Raw genomic sequence first — 15,507 nt, forward strand, 5'->3', positions numbered from 1 at the left:
TATTATTTTATTGGATAGATGTTTAGCGTTCATTACATTATTTCAAAGTGTGTATTTACTTTTCATTCAGAAACATTTACAATTCTCATCCCATCTGGAAATCAATCTGAACAACAGAAAACAGCTCACATCATCCTCTTAATAATACCCTTTCTGCGGTCGTATTATGTGCTGACCTTCACGCAAAAGCGAGTGAGGCCGCTGTGCCGCACAACGCTACGTTTGCTACGCCTATTCGTTACAGTCCAGTTTTCTTGTATTATTATAATAATTAAAAACATCTCCTGCCGCTTTTACTTTCAGAGTCTTAAAGCTTTTTTTCTTCCCGCAAAAATGTTCTGTGACGTTCCCGCTGTTAGAATTGATCTTGGGGGAGAGCGCATTTGAAGCAACGCTGCATGCTTTTAAAAAGAGCTGCTGGGGAAACTTTCGGGGCGGACGTCTGCCGCTGCTTTCAACTGAGAGTAAACTAACTTTTTCTTTAGAACTCGTGATCTACTTTAAATTTGACAGTTCAAGCACAACTTACTTATGTAAGCATTTTCTATTTTCCTTTCCAGTTGTTTCTAATTCTTTATGCTGTGCCTCTTAAGTATTCCCGGTGAAATAGTTAACTCATTCACTGCCATTGACGGCTATAGACGTCAAAAATTCATTTAAACTATTTCTAGTAGTTTACATTTTTTTCCACTTTTGTTAAGAGTATGAAAGCCTAGAATTTTTTATTGTACATTTAGAACAGATATAAAATTTGCGATTAATCGTGAGTTAACTAGTGAAGTCATGCGATTAATTAGGATTACAAATTTTAATCGCCTGATGCCCCTAATTTTTAATAATCTTTTCTTCTAAAAGTTTTATTTCTTTTTTTTTAATAATCTTTTAATTAAAAAAAAATTGTACATTTAGAACAGATATAACATTTGCGATTAATCGCGAGTTAACTATTGAAGCCATGTGATTAATTACAATTAAAAGTTTTAACCGGCACATCAGAAGAGTACGCAAACTTCAGTCATTTATTTTTTATTTTCCCATCTCAAAAAGATAATTTTTTCCCCCCTAAAAATTTAATTGGGTCGTAAAGGTTATAGGCCACATTATGTTATGAAATAAAATGATTTTTCTTGGTAAAAATGTTCATAACACAAAAAGCCGGCATTTGAACAGCAGAAAAATAAAAATTAAAAAATAAATAAGATGAAGTGAAATTGCCAGGATGTTAATTGCTTTTTAAATAATAGCTACAATGTGTAATTTGTTCCACATTTCTACCTCATTTTCAAAGCTGAGCAATGTTCTGTACACTGGGAAAGTCATTATAATTAGATGTATTAACTGCTTTTAATAACATTTGCTGCAAAGTTGACAAAGTCCACTTGCATTATATAATGAAATTTGATACGTAATTGCACAATGCAAGTACAAATATTGTAGCTGATACGCATAACAAACAAAATACACTGTGTGAGCGAGTCCTTGCCCTCTTTTTATTTGGTTAATTTTTTTCCACGCCATTGTTGGTGGATAATGCACAGGTAAACAAAATACGCTTTAGTAGAAACATGATCCTTAAAAATAAATGTAACAACAAAAAGAAAATTACAATAAAAAAAAAAAGCATAGTTTTGGTATCAGGTTTACCAAGGTGTGTTATCACAATGAGACGGTGTAAAACATATGGCGAAGGAAAATAACTAAGAATTATAAAAGGGAGACAAACACATTTTGATTCTGTGGAGCACAATGAGAGAACCTGTCGGGTATTCAAAGCAGTCTCTTGTCTGAATAGCACACAAATCCTACACTAACATTTTCAAAAAAAAAATATGCATGGCTGCTGAGGATGCAGAAACAGAAACAATACACCTCGTGCCAAGGAGCCAACTTGATTAATAGTTAACAGCAGTGTGTGTGTGTGGGGGGGGGGGGGGGGAGGGAGATAATAGCACTGCTATGTTCTGTCTGGCTGATTGGAAAATAATAATAAAAAAGGGGAAATGCTTATGTCGGTAGATCACAACCACCGCCACAGAACAGGAAATTAATTTTCATGTAAGAAAATGGATATGGAACACAGCGAGTGCCCATGAAATGATGTGGACACGATAAAGGAAGGGGAGTTATTAAATTGGGGGGGGGGGGGGTCAATCATATGGTCCGGTAGCATGATGGCTGAGAAAATCTAGAGATATGACTTGCGTGTCTTTGACACCTGCAACGAGCATAATTCAACAGTCTGTTCAGTTGATTCATTCTTGGCTCATCTTACACACCTTTGGGCCTTCTCTGTGGAAATACTTCAGGTTGAACTGAGGAGAACTTCTCATCCAAGGAATTGCCCCGAGGTAAAACTTACTTAAAACTGTTCTGAGGGCGCAACGGGGACCGTGAGGCCAACAAGTGGTAAAACTGACCAGCATTTCTCCACAGTGCATGTTGGCAACAGAAGCGGCGGGGGGGGGAAGCAAAAAAAAAAAGAAGCAATTTTATACATTCAGCTATGCATACAGATTGAATTGAGTGAGCAGCGAGCCACGTCTGAGGGTGTGTATTAAGGCAGAAGGGGGGGCGGGGCATGCAACAGTCATTCCGCATGCCTGGACCTTAAAAGCAGGTTCAGTTCAGTAAACAGTGTGCAAAGATTCTCCACATGCACAGATTCCACAGATAAGCACGATGAATGGGTTAGTCCAAGGTTGGGGTTAGAGGTCAGGGCTTTGGTGTTATGTCCTCAATTTATATTTCTCATCTTATCTCTCCAATGTTGTGGGACCAGTTTGGAAAAGACCATTTTCGAGGTCCAGGAAGGCATTCTTGGAGTAAACAGCCCTCTTAAAGTTGTCCTTTTTTTTTTTTCTGCTGCCTCGCCTTGCTTTGTATCGATCCAGGAATCATCCGCCTTCAGGGGTAGTAGTATCAGGATGGTAACAGAGGCGGGCGGGGGGGTTAAGGCGGGGAAATGCCAGGTTGTCTGGTTACAGCTCAAGTGTAAGAAATTTAGGGACCGGATCCAAAAGCAAGAACAGCACATCCGAGCACGCTCATCCATCATGAGTGACTTTCAAACAAAACTTCTAAGAAGATGTTTTGAAAAAGACTTCCGGTTAGAGGTGAGAGGAGGGGGGGGGGGTACTCCATATTGTCTTCATTTTTTTTAATTCCTAAAGCTGTAATATGCAGATGGCGTTCATAAATAGGTTATCTGCTACGTCTTCCATACTGTGCTGTTACATTGACAGAATATACGATCATAAATATTCAAAACCACTTTGGGTTCGCTTGTAACAAGTTCTCGAGGACGTTGGCGCGGACACCAAGGTCATCTTCGTGAGCCTTCATCATTCGCGAAGATACGGGACATCTCAGAGGGCTTTGGCACTGGTGGTGTGGGAGGCGGCGTGCAACACCGGCTTCTGCGGGTAGAAGCTATAGTAGTAGACTTGGAACAGGATGGCAAAGTCCACCAGGACCTGCAGCATGCCGCAAGTCCAGAACTGCACGGGGGCGTGGGTGAGCAGGAAGTAGCCCGTTTTGAAGGTGTCGCCACTCGTCCACATCAGCACCATCTTGATGCTGTGAGGGAGAAGTCAAGAGTAATTTTTTTTTTTTTTTAAACAAGGGACATGATGGCCCTGAGACAAACAGGAAACGCCGAACCGTAGTGGCTGCCATCGTTAATTGGAAATCAATCAACCTTATCACGCTAATGCTGAGCTTGACTGACCTCGTCAGACATTTCCTATAACTCACTCGCCCCCGCGCCCCTCCCCGATTTCAATAACTCACAGGACGTTTAGATGAACCACAAACGACACTTTGAATTTGAAGCGGCCGAGTCAATCTACTTCTCAGCTTTTTTTTTTTTTTTTTTTTGGACTGACATTTACACTCCGGCGCATACGTAATGAGCTGAAACCGCAAATCACAAAGCCTCTAACAATACCCCCAGAGCTGGAAACACCTCTTGTCAACAGTAAGCCAACACATTTCTGATTCATCCTTATGGATTGTGAATCTTCGTAGGGATCAATAACGTATACAGCTTGGAAAAAAAAAATCTAGGCTTCAATCGACAGATACAAACTTCAATATATTCATCCTTCCATGTTGTATAGTGGCCTCATTATGGGTGAGGGTACGATGAAGCTTATCCCAGCTGACTTTGGGCAAGATGCAGGATACATTCTGGACTGGATGCTGGCCAATTACAGGATGCATGCACCATTTTTGAGTCTTCAATTAATCCATCATTCAAATTTTTGGGAATGTGTCCGCAGTACGGCGCCACGCAGCTAGGTGGCGCCTCCTTGTTTTTGTGACTCCTATGCAGCACTTTTTTTCGTTTGGCCATCAGCGTATTTGAGGCCGTGGACTTGAACGCGGAATCGTGACGCGCGGTAGCGCCAAGACGCCTACTTTTACCTGTTAGTAAAGTAAACCTGTGGACTTCCAGTCCCTTTGTTTTGCTGAAGCCAAATCTACTGGAGACTTCCATACTCCAAAACACCAGAGCGGAAATTCGAAACCAGAAGCTCTCAACTGTCTAATATGGACCAAATATCGCCAGCATTCATGAGATGGAGAGCACGGAGAAGGGTCCATTTAAAGAAATATCTCTCTAGGTTTATGATATCGGAAGATCCCTGGACCTGGTGGATGCTCCTAGCTTGGCAAGGTTTGCCAGAAATGATCAAGTTGATTATTCACAACTGGAATAGATTTTGATCCAAGATTTTTTGCATCACTCTGCTTGGGTCACTTGATCAACACCGCTATGGCAGAATAATGACGAGTCCCCCCCCCACTAAAAAACTAAGCAGGAATCTATGAAACTGATGTCAACGTGATTAACCACCCGATCCTCTTAACCAGGATTTCTGAATACACCCGCAGATGAATCCTGTGATTGAAGATGCCTCAAAATGACGCCTGCAGAGGTTCAACCTTGTTCTTTGTGTATGCACACAATCTGCGTTCCAATAATCCTATCAGCCTCCTGTAAAGAACGAATGGACGGCTAATCTGGTGTCTCCTGGTGTCTTCTCCATTCCAAATTGTAAGTCTGTGCGTCCGCCTTGTCAGGGAAAAAGCTTTACCGCCAAACCGCCTTATTGCATCATTCATGTCTCCAGCTTCACCTTGGCCGTTTTCGTTTGGGAACGCCCGTTTGTGTAAGCCTTGCCGTTTACCTCACGCTGCCTACTTATTGCAGTTTCACATCCTTTTTTTATTTTTTATTTTACTGTCTATATGAGCTCTCAGAAAGCCCCCCCCGCTCATCCTCAAAGGCCATTCCTCTTCAATCTGACTCCTTCCTTGCAGCGTCTCTCTCTGTAACTGCTCGCCTCCGTGCAGCATTGCAACCTCCCCGCTCACAATGAGGAGCTTGTTAGCGACGTTCTTTGTCAACCTCCACCTCCTCCTTGTCGACTGTCGTCTTGGTTATGAGTGTTCTTTCCTGCAGGTAACCATGTGAGAGGCGAGAATCGTGTTTGATCGAGTCCTCCCCCGCCCCTCGAACGCGGAGGGGCGTCGGGGATGCTATGAGAACATCGTCTGGCTACTTGTTTGTCTCCTTCCAGGAGATGTACTCGGTGCAGAGGCTGAAGGAGAGAGAGTTGCAACAGTGGTCTTAAAAGTTCAAAAAGTCACACTCGAGGTTAAAAAAAACTTTTACGTAGAATTATAACTTAGAAAAATGCATTGCGGTAACCGACCACTAGTGATGGACAAATGAAGCTTCATGATGCACTTGTGATATTTTTTGACTCCTCTAGACGGCACTCTTGGATTCAAGATGCAGTGCAAATTTAATCAATAACTCTTTGACTGCCAGACGTTTTCAGAAAAGGGATGCCGTGGGTGCCAGCCGATTTAAGCATTTTGATTGATCTTTCAAGGTCCACAGAAAATTATGTGTTTGGACTATGGAAGCACACATACTACCAAATGAAAGATTGGACTCTCATCTTTCATCAGAAAAAAAAGTTTGTTTCAACCTTATTCCGTTTTTCAGTAATCAACAATAGAAAATGGTTAGTTTCACCTCTGTTTTGGAAAAAAAACGTCTTTTAACGTCTTTGGCACTCCTCCATAGGATTTTACTAAACGTTATTTAACGTTTTTGGCAGTCAAAGAGTTAATCATTGCGCTAGCCTTCATCTGTAAACCAAGAGCACCATCTAGAGGAGTAAAAAATATCGCAAGTGCTTCATGAAGCTTCATTTTCCCATCACTACCGACCACAAGGAATCCCACTTCATATTCCCAATCAACCGAACGTCTCTGGAAAGATATGCCTCAAAAGTTAAACAAAACTTAATGGCACTGGGTGGATTATGCTCGAGCGCAGACAAAACAAACCCAAACCCCAAAATATGTTGTTTTTTTTTTTACAAATTTCAGAAATATTTTCATAAAAATGCACTACGTAGAAATACAAATGTACAAACCAAATATTTATACACATGCATGGGAACTAAATGGCTCATGAGTGCCAGTGACTGACCTGAAGCTTCCTCCAGCTGCACCTGATCCAAAAGCCGCTTTATTCAAATTCCGTACAAACCGCCGCTGGGGTGACAAACCGGCGACATCAGAAGTCAATCTTTTTTTTTTCTTTCTTCTTCTTGTGTAAGTGCTGGCTAAATGAAGCTCTGGTGCTGTTATCTGGCCTAGTAGGACACGACTAGGATACAAAAGCCTTATAAGGCTGCACTTGGATTTCTGGATGTCCCGTTTTGCTTAGTGTTTGTCCTGTAGTTGTTTTATGGTAGGCTACTCAACATCAGTATGTGGCTCTGCCTTTTGCAAGCTGTATAATAACAACAGGAAGCTGAAAACTTTAAAACACCTTTTTATATATATATATATATATATATATATATATATATATATATATATATATATATATAAAAAAACTTTATACTAAACTTTAAAGTGGCAAATTTGGGAGAAAAAAAGACCGAAACTTACGACAAATACTACAGTCTAATGTAAGGATTCGTTGGTAGTTAATGGGACACTATTTATGAAATGAAAAGAAAAAGCATGATGGAGACGGATTCATTCTCAATTTAAACTCTACTCGTCATACACGGCAGCTCGAGCGACAACACTTCCTGATCCCCTGATCAGCTGACTAACACTAACCAATCAGACGATAGAGATACTTTAGGTAAATGATAGTGAATGACTGAGAGCAGGAGATTCCACACATCAACTTAGCTACTTGTAAAAAAACAAAAAATAAATAAATAAAAATGTATGAATGTGTAAATAATACTAATAATTCTAGAAACATAAATGTACAACTAAATATACTTTTTAACAAATTAACTTAAATGCAATTCTCGCAAATTTGGCACTTTTTAACTCTTTGACTGCCAAAAACGTTAAATAATGTTTAGTAAAATCCTATGGAGGAGTGCCAAAGACGTTAAAAGACGTTTGTTTCAAAACAGAGGTGAAACTAACCATTTTCTATTGTTGATTACTGAAAAACGGAATAAGGTAGAAACAAACTTTTTTTTCTGATGAAAGATGAGAGTCCAATCTTTCATTTGGTAGTATGTGTGCTTCCATAGTCCAAACACATCATTTTCTATGGACCTTGAAAGATCAGTCAAAATGCTTAAAATCAGCTGGCACCCACGGCATCCCTTTTCTGAAAACGTCTGGCAGTCAAAGAGTTAAAGTAAAATATTGACCCCACCCTCTAAAAATATATATATTTATATATAGTCATAATACGCCATCATACAAAAGAAATGTATTATGCTGCAAGTATTTATTTTTTTTTAAATGTCTCTACAGGTAGTATCAGCGTTGTCAACAAGGCGGCACGGCCTACGTAGCCAATTCCTTTCCTGCCTTTGTTCCACGACACTGTTCTGTATAAACAGCACTAACACGGAGTTAAGCTAGCTAGCTAGCGTTGGCTCCATTTTGATGCTATCAAATAACATGTTCCCATACATTTGTCTAGTTTGGCTGCCTTTGTTTGGTTCTGCGTAAAAGCTAAGGTGGACGAATGCCACATCTTCTTACACCGAAATGTTTCCAGATCTCTGTGAAAAAGAATCTTAAAGACTGTTTGCCGCAACATAGATGTTGAATAAAGTTAACTAGACTGAAAGCTGCCCACACAAGCACAGTGTAATAATTATACAAGCTGACAGGTGGAGCAATTCAAACTAGAAGAGAGGGAGCAGTAAAAGTAACATCCTACACACATGCGTGTCTATTCATGCAGACCGACCGTATTTAGCTTCAGACAAAAACAAGGTTGTCCTCGCGGGACAAATGCCTTAACAGTGCACTCCGCCATGTTTCATTATTAAAAATGAGCTCTCTCGTGCACGCCTCGCAAGGGGTGTCGTGATCATAATTCATTCAAACTTGCGCTCTTGGGTTGCTGTGTCTCGTGGAGTCACATTCAACCAATCAGCATAAAGGCCAATTAATTAGCAAGACTGCGCAAGATGCTTTCAGGAACGGAGCAGGTTCTTAGCGAGGCACAATTGTTTACATCTCGTTGCATATACACGCTTTCATTCACTGTCAAACCTTCCCTTGTGTCTAAACATGTGTTCCAGCGGCTAAAATAGCACTCTGAATGGATACAGATGAGCGCCGCGCGGACCTTGAATGAGTCGAGGTAGAGTAGCCTAGCAACAGCTGTCAACTCTCAACAGGTTGTGGCCACAGGACCGAGGGAAGCAAAAAAACAATGGATGATGTTTACAATGTATGCAGAGGGGGAAAGAAATGACACCGCAAGAGCTTTTCTGCACTCTGCTGAGCTACAATTTGCATTTTCAGTTTTTTTTTTGCCAGTGCCACATATCAAAAATACGAACATTTATTGAATACTGTCCATAGGGTCGAAAGTGATCGTGAATGATTGTCTCTCACCCAAAGTCAGCTGGGATGGGCTCACAGCTCACTCATGACCCCCCCCCCCCCTCATGATGACACGCTTTTTACAAAATGGAAGGATTCCAGAGCAAAATTCAACTCTCACTCGGGCAAAGTACCACAACATAATAAACACTGACTGAATAAATACAACACTACACTATGACGTCTTCATTCCCTTTCATCTTAACTCGATTCAGGGGTCGCCACGTCGAATCGTCGTCGCCTTGCATGTCTTCCGAGATCCACTGCTGTCTTCCCCTCATCGCATCCAACATCCACGCTACCAACGTTATTATACAGCATTATTAATCATTTGCTTTTTGAGATACAAATTAAGATGTGAAGACTTGGGGTCAACTAGTAGAACCCAGAGTTTGGAGTCAACATGGTGAAGCTGCATTTAGCTGTTATGCTGCACACAAAATGGAATGGTAGGACTAGATGTGTTTTCAACTTCTTCCTACGCCATTTTTTAACTCATTCACTGCCATTGACGGCTATAGACGTCAAAAATTAATTTGAACAATTTCTATTAGTTAAATTTTTTTTTCCCATTTTTGTTAACAAGAGTATGAAAACCTAGAATTTTTTATTGTACATTTAGAACAGATATAAAATTTGTGATTAATCTCGAGTTAACTAGTGAAGTCATGCGATTAATTAGGATTTTAAAAAATTATCACCATATGCCCCTAATTTTTTATAATCTTTTCTTTTTCTTTTGTTTAAAAAAAAAAAGATTATTAAAAACAAAAAATTTAAATAAATTTTACTTTTTTTTTTTTTAAGAAGAAAAGATAGAGATAGAGTTAACTAGCGATTAATTAAGATTTAAAAAAAATATCGCCAGATGCCCCTAATTTTTAATAATCTTTTATTTTTCTTTTGTTTAAAAAAAAGAAAAAAATATGAAAAACAAAAAAATAAAATAAATTTACTTATTTTTAATTTTTTTTTTTTAAGAAGAAAAGATAAAAAATTTGGGGCGTCAAGCAATTCAAAATTTTCGAAATTTATTGCATGACAACTCACGATTAATCACAAATTTTAAATCTGTTCTAAATATACAATCATTTTTTTTCTAGGTTTTCATACTCTTGTTAACAAAAATGGTTCTTTCTGCCTTGTGTAATACAAAACAACAGTGAATGGAGGCAGCCCGGCGTGGGAGCCGTCATGGCGGGTTAGGTGGCCAGGCAGCCCCCTGCTGGAGCGCTCTTATCTGACTACTGCAGAGAACCGAGACGCAGCCGAGGGACACGCACGCACACGGACGCACGCGCCGTGAGAAAAGCTTTTTATCAGCCTCGTAGACGTCCCACAATGACTTATCTTCTATTACGTTCTTCTCCACTTTAAATGCCGCTCTCGATCAAATTACGTTATCCATTCATCGCGACAATACAGAATGTGGCGTTAAAGTTGGTGATGTGTTTTATGGCTTTGGGAAGGTTCAAATGTTCAGTTTATCAATAGCCAAAGCGTTTTCATCAATCTGGAGATTATTGCCTCCGTTAACAGATCTAACAGAAACTATTATCATGAAAGAACCCGACCGAGCTCTGTTTGGTTACCCTGAGGCTGTGGATAATAAACAGAAATATTGTGTCGTGAGTTCTGAATTTCCCACAATAGCTCTAAAAGCCTGTTAAGTCCAAGCTTTTTTTTTTTCTACAGAGGGACACATAAAGAAAATGGATGGAAGAGGGCGGGAACTAAGTCACCTTGTGTTTATAAAAGCAAAACCGTTTTTTTTTTCTCGGTGCGCTCACCTCATGCCTTCCGTGGACTTGTTCTGGTAGTTGCAGTAGAGCTGCGGCGATCCCAGCATGGCCTCGCTGAAGACCGCCAAGAAGCCCAGCGTCTCCACGAACACGGCCGAGTCCAGCAGCACGTAGGTGATGTAGGCCGCCGTCAGCGTGAAGGCCGCCACGCACTGGACGTAGTCCAGGAAGCGACTCCACGACCAGAAGTAGTTCCAGTCAAAGTCTAAAAGCAATGGAGTGTTTGTCGTGAGACAAAATATTAGGTACACGTGCGCAATCAAATAGCATCAGACGGAAGAACAAGTGTAACTAAGTCAACAGATGCAATCGTAAAAAGCAACTAATTCTCTTTTTTTGCACCTTCACAAGCGAGTACAAGTGAGAAAATAAGCTCCTTTTTATAGTCAAATGAATTAACACAGACAAAAAAAAAAAGGCTTCACACTTGAGCTGTGAATCTTCACACAATGTATTTAAAAAGATATATATATAAAAAAAAAAAAGAACAACAGCATATGAGGCAGCTCCCACTGTGCTTCTTTCTTATTTTGTGAGGAGGGATGAAGACGATGAGGAGGCCCCCGATGGGGGGGGGGGGGGTGGTTGATGATGATAATGATGGAGGTGGTATGCACGTGTTGTATTAGCAGGGGGTGAGAACGCGGACGCTAATGGATGATTTAAAGGCGCCTGTCTTGTGCCCTCGTGTCACTCGAGAGCGTTCCTGCTCAGAACAAATGTCGGGATGGAGATTCCGAGCACGCCATAATGATCATCAGCGCCCGACAGTCATCGTGGGCTCGCATCAAGGCCACATGAGACGGGAAATGTTCCATTGTGATGCTAAAGCCACGTCTACCGTATTTGTTTCAGCGGGTTTTAATGTCAGAGCAGCGAATAAACAGATTAATCAGGAAACTCATATCTGCAGTGTTTTTAAATGGGACTTCTATTTTTAAGCAATCATCAAAAGCAATGAAATTGTTTCCTTGGAGGATTCATTAGGTACATTTGCTAATGCGCTCCAATACAAAAGCGTCATAAAAACTGCTACAACTACAAACTGATTGTATTGAGACACTACTGATCTGAGATCTGAAGACTTGGGTCAACTGGTGGAACCCAGAAGTTTGAAGTAAACATGGTGAAGCTGCATTTAGCTGTTATGCTGCACACGAAATGGAATGGTAGGACTAGATGTGTTTTCAACTTCTTCCTACTCCCTTTTTTAACTCATTCACTGCCATTGACGGCTATGGACGTAAAAAATTCATTTGAACAATTTCTATTAGTTTAACATTTGTTCCCATTTTTGTTAACAAGAGTATGAAAACCTAGAATTTTTTATTGTATATTTAGAACAGATATAAAATTTGTGATTAATCTTGAGTTAACTAGTGAAGTAATGCGATTAATTAAGATTTTAAAAAATGATCGCCAGATGCCCCTCATTTTTAATAATGTTTTCTTTTTCTTTTGTTTAAAAAAAAAAGAAAAGATTATTAAAAACAAAAAAATTTAATAAATGTACTTTTTTTAAGAAGAAAAGATAACAAATTTGGGGCGTCAGGCAATTACAATTTTTCGTAATTTATTGCATGACAACTCACGATTAATCACAAATTTTATATCTGTTCTAAATGTACAATAATTTTTTTCTAGGTTTTCATTCTCTTGTTAACAAAAAATGGGAAAACATGTTAAAGAGAAAGAAGAAAAAAGTTAAACTAATAGAAATAGTTCAAATGAATTTTTGACGTCTATAGTCGTCAATGGCAGTGAATGAGTTAAGATGTAAACTGTAATTAATAAAAAAATATTAAATATTAAAAATTCTTCTCTTTCTTCCTATTCTTTTTTTTTTTTTTTACTTCAACTTGTATTTATACTTGTAATGCGTTTATGTTTATATGTTCAATAAAATTCCCAAAAATTCCAAATAAGATGCCAACAAAAGTGAACTCGAGTGTAAATGCTTTCAAATCCAGATTAAAAACTTTGCTTTATTCCTCTAGCTTTGATTAAGGTCTTTTAAACATTTTTAGATCATGTTCTTTTCATTTTTCTCTTTTAATTGTTTTAGAAAATGTCTTTACTCTAAATGATTTTAAAGTTTGATGTCTTGTGTTTTAACATCGTCAATGTATGATTTTTTTTAGTAAACTTTGTAAGCTACTTTTGTTTTCTCTTCTATACTCGTAATGTGTTTGTTGTCATTCTTTGTGTGACGCACATTGAGTTGCCTTGTGTATGAAATGTATTACTATGGAAATAAACTTCTAATATTTCCATCAACATCTGCTGGATCTAATTGGATACTGCACCACTTTGGCCCCCGGTGCAAGTGGACTGTAACACTGACTGCTTGTCGTCACAAGGGTCGTGTGTGCTTATTACATCTGGAGCCGCACTTTTACATAACAGAACAAACAAAAAGTTCTTGTGTGGGCTCTTATTTCACTCATGCGAACCACCACTTTGGCCCCCGATGCAAGCTGACTGTAACACTGACTGCTACCTCTTAATCAGTCAAAATCACAAGTGGGAAGACACACACCAACTTTTATGACATTTTGAGCTTATCATTCGATAACAAATTCTTTCATTAGAGAATTAACGCTGAGCGCTTGTGACATTTACATGGCATTTCTGAACGAATATGCTTGGCGGACAAGGTAAGCGGGCCTTCCAGCGCGTGGCAAATACGATTCTTCTGTCAGGGTGAGGAAAAAGTCAAACATATTTCATGAATATTACCGAATCAGAGCCAGCCAACCCAACGGTCTACAGTTCACCCTGTGCCAAAGTCAATGGAAAGCCAAACAAAAAGGTGCAAACTGGTGTACATGTCTGTTTGGAATGGACTATCCTTCAAGCGCTGCTGGTGTTTGTTTTGCTGCGGAGCTCAACTGGCACGGGAGGAGAGTGCGAGCGCGGGCCAAGTGGCACCAGCCGTGCCGAGCTGATAAAAAAAAACCCCAATGAGAGGACGGCGGAGCGACGTTCCGACACAAAGCTGGCTGCTAGCTAATGTGCTACATGATGTGGAAGCCAGCTAAAGTGACCCCCCGGAGCAATGCTATTCAATATATTCTTCATACAATGTGTATCATTGGCAAAATATCAGTCAGCACATCGCCAACATGTCTAAAATGAATGACATTTTTTTTTAGAGAGCCTCTAAATGTATTCAAATCTACCTCCAAGAGTTAACAGCATACAGAATAGAGGTTGCACACAACAACCATCGCGCAAACTTGCGGACCCTCAGGCTTTCTCCTCCACTTCCTCAGAGCGGACACATCAGATTAAAAACACCAGAAGCCAAACAAGACTTCCCGCCGTGGCCAAAAAAACATTTCGGCTTTGACGTCTTGCCGAGCTGGAGTATGTGATCAAAAGACTCGGGGTCATAGTGGGACATTCTGCTCCGAGTTAAAACTAATGGATTGCTCCTGCGAGGGAAGCAGGGACGATATTGTTACATTTATATGACAACCATGCTAAAAGATTTGACTGAGCTTTTGGCAGTGACTTTAGAGGCTTTCAGCATCAAAACAAAGCACAACGTTACTGCACTGCGACAGAGAAATGTGGCAAAAGTGGAACAATTTAAAGTTCAATTGCCAAACAGTTTCGTGTAACGTATTGTGTTCAACTGCATGTGCTTCAGTTTTCACTCTGACTGCAATTATGTAAAAAAAAAAAGGCAGTTTATAGTCATTCAAAATGAAGCTTGCCTAAAGTCATTTAACTCTTTGACTGCCATGGACGTTAAAAGACGTCAAGTAAAAACCTACGGAGGGCCACCAATGACGTTAAAATACGTCATCCATTTTTTTGGGTGGAGGAAAGCCTTGGCCAGCTGTGGTGAAAGTTTCAAGCAGATCTGACGCCGAAGTTGGAAGCGTTGACGCGGCGGCTATGACGACGTCATAAAGGTTCACCGGCTAGTGATGCTAACACCGGAAAACGCGGAGCACAACCGAGCACTTCTGCACAGGCGGACGTTCAATCGGACGCCGAAGAATGCCCCGAGTCCAATGCATATTCATCGGAGGAGTGGGTACAGTCTGCTACTTGCTATTCCCCGGAAAAAAAGGCCGTCAAGAAAGTGTAACGAAAGGAGCCATCGCAGGTGGAACTAATCTGTTGTGCAAATCCTGCTGCGTCTCCTTGCACGCATGGGAGCGTTACAAAAAGAAAAACTGTATTTGAAACATCCACATAATTGTAAATAGTACCACAGTTGCACACATTTGTAAATAGTTTGCGAAATTGTTTTGTCAAATTGTTACACTGTTGAATGGAAATAAACGTATTTTGCAATCTAAAAACACTTTTTCATTGTTGGTGGTAAGTGTTTTACAGAAGTAAAGCACTATTTAGGTGTTTGTGGCATCATTCATGGACAAAAAGAAGTGTACAATTCACTAGAGTGCATGAAATAATATTGTTTCACAAAAAGCTCTTTTTCTCCGCTTTTTGTTTCAAAACAGAGCATTTCGGTGAAACTAACCATTTTCTATTGTTGATTACTGAAGAACGGAATAAGGTAGAAACAAACTTTTTTTTTTCTGATGAAAGATGAGAGTTCAATCTTTCATTTGGTAGTATGTGTGTTTCCATAGTCCAAACACAAAATTTTCTGTGGACCTTGAAAGATCAGTCAAAATGCTTAAATCGGCTGGCACTGGCGACATCCCGTTTCCGAAAACGTCTGGCAGTCAAAGAGTTAAAAAGAAACTATATGAATTATAATTAATAACTTTGCCCTCCATTCGCTCCTGATGGCAACCACATCTTAGAATGAGCG

The 15,507-nt window shown here is 39.8% G+C and overlaps 1 protein-coding gene across 2 annotated transcripts in view; it reads right to left on the bottom strand.

Annotated features, from left to right (window-relative positions):
* Window positions 1-1,468: 1,468 nt before the first annotated feature.
* slc66a2 (solute carrier family 66 member 2) overlaps window positions 1,469-15,507 on the bottom strand; it is a 19,335-nt gene continuing 5,296 nt past the window's right edge. For both annotated transcript variants that reach the window (XM_077548031.1, XM_077548030.1), the window contains 2 exons: window positions 10,698-10,914; window positions 1,469-3,576 (listed from right to left, as the gene is read on the bottom strand). In XM_077548031.1, coding sequence (XP_077404157.1) covers window positions 3,366-3,576; window positions 10,698-10,914 — 428 coding nt within the window. In that variant the 3' untranslated portion in view covers window positions 1,469-3,365. The remainder of the gene's footprint in view (window positions 3,577-10,697; window positions 10,915-15,507) is intronic.

The sequence above is a fragment of the Vanacampus margaritifer genome, chromosome 17, assembly GCF_051991255.1.
Source record: "Vanacampus margaritifer isolate UIUO_Vmar chromosome 17, RoL_Vmar_1.0, whole genome shotgun sequence".
NCBI lineage: Eukaryota > Metazoa > Chordata > Actinopteri > Syngnathiformes > Syngnathidae > Vanacampus > Vanacampus margaritifer.